Here is a 5,065-nt window from a genome sequence, read left to right as displayed (position 1 = left end):
TTCCTTTTTGTTTTTATCCCCATCAAAGTTTTCAAGTACAGGAAGTAAGTAATGCAGGATCTAACAGTAGAAAACCTTTGTCATACACAAATTACAACTGACAGCTATATAATATTACTCTGCAGTATCCAACACTTGTGTTTTCTGAACTCTATAATGGTATGAACTTTTACCTGAGGTGCATGGAAATAATGAAGCATGGTAATTGGCAAGTTTAAGAGATTTTCACATTATGATCTGACAGTAATTGAAGTTGATTAGGCATCACATGTCTACGCCCGTAGTACAGGCACAAGAACGCTCTGCGTGAGTCATCACCAATGTCTTAGAAGTGCAGGAAAAATTAAAAGGCCAGCACCACTTGCAATGATATGCATGCAGACAGTTTAAGTGAAACAGAGGTAGCATGTTCTTGTAACTCCAGCAGGGTCATTCAAATCAACTGCACCCTCCCTTCTGCAAAAGGCACTCACTTTTTCAGCTATAAACAATGTGGTTTTAAATTCAGTCAGATTGACCACAAATGGTGGATTTCTCTCCTTACAAATATAAAAAAATGTTAAGCAGAGGACATGATGAAAAGAAGAAAAATGGGTTTAAGAGATAAGACATTTCAGGTAATATGTGCTATTCCTCTCCCCCTACCTCTTATGGGGAGAATCAAAATCTTTTATAAAACAGTTGCAGGACGTAATCCAAAAGTTAAGACTTTCCAGTTAAAATGGCAGTATTAAGCAGCACATTAAGTATGAGGAATAATTTTAGAACACCAGAAGTACACCAGCCTTTTTAATAGATAAAGAGCAACAATTCACAGTTAGAAGTAGGAAGTTTATGCACAAAAAGGTGGTGCTGGAAAAGGATAAAGATCCTTTGAAGTAAAATCTCATAAATAAAGATGCACAGAAACTCTTGTACTGTATCCTTTATCCTTTCTGCAGTTAAAAAAGATGTCCATGCAAAACATCTGCTCTTACCGTGACACTACAGAGCTAATCGAGTTATAAGACGTGCCACTGTTGCAACTAGAAGCATAAGCCTCCTGACCATTAGCATCTAAATTTATTTTGAATACAGAAGATGCCTTCAGTAAGAAGTCTGCTGCATCTCTGCGACCTAATTCTCTCAGTTTAGACATCAGGATACCTACAGTGCTCTCGGGAGCGTTACTCCATTCCTGCAGAAGGGCATGGACTGGGCTTGAGAGAAAGTCGTTTTGTGTTCCATTATTTGTATTGTACTTTGCAACAAGATCAGGGAGGCCCAGGTTCATGGCCAGAAGGCACCAGTCTTTGCCCATAGGATCAGGTGGATCCAAAAGCCGACTCAGTTTTCTCCTGGTGAGTAGATTCAGATCGGAAACATGAATATCCATTCCTAGGCTTCCCTGGGAGTAGACATCAAGACACCCAAAACACAGTATACTGCTAAAGCTCTCTTTATATCCCCCCATAGTGTTAGTCAGTGATGTCTCCTTTTGACTCTGAGCACGGAAAAAGTCTCTAGGCTGATAGACCATTACGGGTTCATGATGTTCCCTCAGCTGCTGAGGACTAAGGTAGTATTTCCCAGTCAGAAGGCCTGGTAAGGTTGTGGTCATTAAGTTATCAATGGTGCTGCATACAGAATCCAGAAGTAAACAGCACTTGATCTTCTCTGTTTCCAGTCCTCTAACTTGAACCTCTATACCCTGACCATGGTTGACCAGCAGCACTAAAAGCTCAGCTCCACGATGCATAATCTTTGATCCGTTTACCCACAGACGTATATCAGCATCTCCCTCTGTGCTCTGCTGATGAATCCACCTGCAGAGATTCACCTGGACTTTATGAAAAATACCACAAGGAAATGGGGTGAGATGTTCCACAGGAACGATTCTAACACCACCATAAATCAGCACCTCATCCTCCTCATCTGTCCAAGATCTGTGGAGATTGTCAGTCTTTATGAGAGCAGGAATATCTACCATTGCTCCACTGCTAAGATCCCTTGCACAAATATCCATAGCATCCAAAATCTGTATCAGTTCTTCCACATCGCTATCTGTCACCAGGCGCTGGATGTCCTCTATAGTGTACCGACCTCTGTAGTGATGGAGGGCTTTTGGGTTCTCCACTGACAGGATTTTTCCAAGGACATTTGAACAGAGCCAGCGAGGATCCAGAAGCACAACATCTTGGACAGTTTCACTCTGCATAATGTTAATCTGTTTGTAAATACGGAAGTTACTGTTCACATCTCGTGAAGTACAAGATGATACCCCATATTGTCTCCTTTCTAACTTAATGACCCAATGATTTAATTAACACTGCTGACAGGAAAAAAACAAACAGTGCATTTTAATTTCTTGCAAGTATTCAGAGCAAAGAGCAGATCTTGTTCTTGATTTCCACCAGTAACGAAGCTGGTAGAGCCCAGCAGCTGTAAAGCCTAGCCATGACCTACAAGCTGTTTATGCAAAGGTGCTATCCTACAATTCAATTTCTAATGGACACACACAAATTTCTCATATGCAGCGACCATATCAGGCACTACCTCAATTAAGATGATAGCAAACTTATCCTTTCTGGGTATTTCATATTCTTACAACTCTAGCAATAAGCTGTAATTCCTCCTGAATTAAAGGAGTAACACTGAGTGAAACAGGAGCCACAAGACAGTAACAAAAGGCATTACTAACCAGTCTCTACTTATGACATCTTAAGAGGGAGGAGAAAAAACCTCTAACTATAGACATTTGCTTAAATCTGATTAAGCAACATTCTACCAGAGCAGTACCTTGTTAATAAAGAGATGCCATTTAGATAAAAACACTTACTTCTCCTATGCTATGCAACTGCTGCACGATATGCCGTAGGTCTCCTTCACTTGCTAGGGGATTAAGCTGCTCCTGTACGTCGTATACAAACTGCTGCAAGGACATCAGCTGGTTGGGTCCATTCATTTTTCTCCATGAAGGCAGTGTGGAGATTATTTTTTCGCACAGTTGAGTCATAGGTGGGCAAGTCTTACAAAAGCACAGAAAACATCCATTTGTAATTCTGCTCCACTGAGAACAGCAGTACTATTACCATTGTTTTCAGTTTCTCTCTTTTAATGGAAGTTACGGGGTCTAATGCATTCGTGATGCATATTCACGCTAAAGAGTTTCCCTGGTGATGGACCCTTATTCTTCCATCTGTCATTTATCTGCCATAAGATCTGTATTTTCTGAATAAAGTGAATTCCAGAAACAGCTTTTTAGCTGAAATAAGCAAACATTCCAAACATCACCGTGATTACAAAGAGAATCCTGATGAGTAAAACCGTTTGATTTATACAGTCCTGCCTTGTCAGTTGTGCTTGCCACCTGAGACAGTGACTTCAGAAGATATCATTTGCCTTCATATGTCTCAAAGTTAATCTTTAATTTGGAAATTGTCAACATTTAGTTAAAATCTGCACTCATCAGTATCTATACAGGACCAATTTACTTCAACAGGTGAGACATCAGGGTACCAGATAGGAAGTAAAAAAGATAACTTGTATCTACTGATTGTCTTGGACATCACTGATGGCTTGTTGGTGTGTCACACAAACAAGATGGCTTTTGGTATGAAGAAATTCAAATCCGTTTAGCTCAGGCTACGTAACAACTTGACTTGGTCACCCTCCATTTGGAAGTCTGCCGGCTCATGGTGATAACCTCAAACCATGGCTATTTTATCTTTAGTCTCATATTCGTATCACAGACTGTTAGGGGTTGGAAGGGACCTCTGGAGATCAAGTAGCCCAACCCCACTGCTAAAGCAGGTTCATCTAGAGCAAGATGCACAGGATTGCATCCAGGTGGGTTTTGAAAGTCTCCAGAGAAGGAGACTCCACAACCCCTTGGGACAGCCTGTTCCAGTGCTCTTGTCCCCTCAAAGCAAAAAGGTTTTTCCTCATGTTCAGATGGAGCTTTCTGTGTTCCCGTTTGTGCCCATTGTTCTGTCACTAGGCACCAATTAGGGGTTGGAAGGGACCTCTGGAGATCAAGTAGCCCAACCCCACTGCTAAAGCAGGTTCATCTAGAGCAAGATGCACAGGATTGCATCCAGGCAGGATTTGAAAGTCTCTAGAGAAGGAGACTTTGCAGCTTCTCTGGGCTGCCTGTTCAATCGCTCCACCATCTTCAAAGTAAAGCTCTTACTTATGTTTAGGTGGAACTTCCTGTGTTCCAGTTTGTGCCTGTTGCTCCTTGTCCTTTTTCTCTTTCTTCCTTTTTGACCACAAATGAAGAAGGCGACATCATCAAGGATGGACTGACTACCTGCTTTGTGATGCAGTATGGCTGCTGCATCTTGGCTGTTTAAGACTGACATAATAGCTCTTAGAGCTTGTCTGAGCACGAGCCAACTAACACTGTGTTCTTGATGAAATAACTGCTTCAACAGGTTTTTCTACGCTTTGACGTTGGCGGAGATTTTTCTCCGGAGACAATCTTGGCCCTCCCTACTTCTCCACCTCCTTCCAGCAACTGGATAAAAGAAAACAGATATGATGAGAGTTGCATTTAATGCTGAAGTGAGATGTTCCTTGTTCTGACATCATCTTGATCCAGCACTTTGAAACTACCTGACACTTCACCAGTCTTGAGTCACCAGAGCAGAGGGTCAGCCTCAAGTCGAACATAGTTCTGCACTGGGATTTTTCCTTCTAGCAGTTCCTCCGTTCCTCGATGTATTCAATTACCTAGTTGCATTTCTTGCCTATGCACTCCAGATGTGGCCTTACGAGGGCAGAGTAGAGGAAGATGAGAACCTCCCTCGACCTGCTGGTCACACTTCTCTTAATGCTCCCCAGGATACCCTTGACCTTCTTGGCCATAAGGGCACACTACTGGCTCATGGATAACTTGTCCAGCATGACTTCCAGATCTTTCTCCCCAGAGCTCCTTTCCATCAAGTCAACCCTTAACCTGTACTGATACAGGGGCTTATTCCTCCCCAGGTGCAGGACTCTACACTCACCCTTGTTCAGCTTCATGAGGTTCCCCACTGCCCAGCTCTCCAGCCTGTCCAGGTCTCGCTGAACAGCAGCACAA

General features: G+C 42.4%; 1 protein-coding gene across 1 annotated transcript in view; it reads right to left on the bottom strand.

Annotated features, from left to right (window-relative positions):
- Positions 1-731: 731 nt before the first annotated feature.
- The window catches only part of DAPK1 (death-associated protein kinase 1), a gene marked incomplete at its 5' end in the record, with an annotated part of 53,169 nt that continues 48,835 nt past the window's right edge, over positions 732-5,065 (bottom strand). Inside the window, 2 exons of the mRNA XM_010130964.1 lie at positions 732-2,206; positions 2,819-3,007. Coding sequence (XP_010129266.1) covers positions 974-2,206; positions 2,819-3,007 — 1,422 coding nt within the window. The remainder of the gene's footprint in view (positions 2,207-2,818; positions 3,008-5,065) is intronic.

Source organism: Buceros rhinoceros, unplaced genomic scaffold (genome assembly GCF_000710305.1).
Source record: "Buceros rhinoceros silvestris isolate BGI_N320 unplaced genomic scaffold, ASM71030v1 scaffold3982, whole genome shotgun sequence".
NCBI lineage: Eukaryota > Metazoa > Chordata > Aves > Bucerotiformes > Bucerotidae > Buceros > Buceros rhinoceros.
Note: the sequence above shows the minus strand (reverse complement) of the source record. Positions and strands in the feature narration are given on the sequence as shown.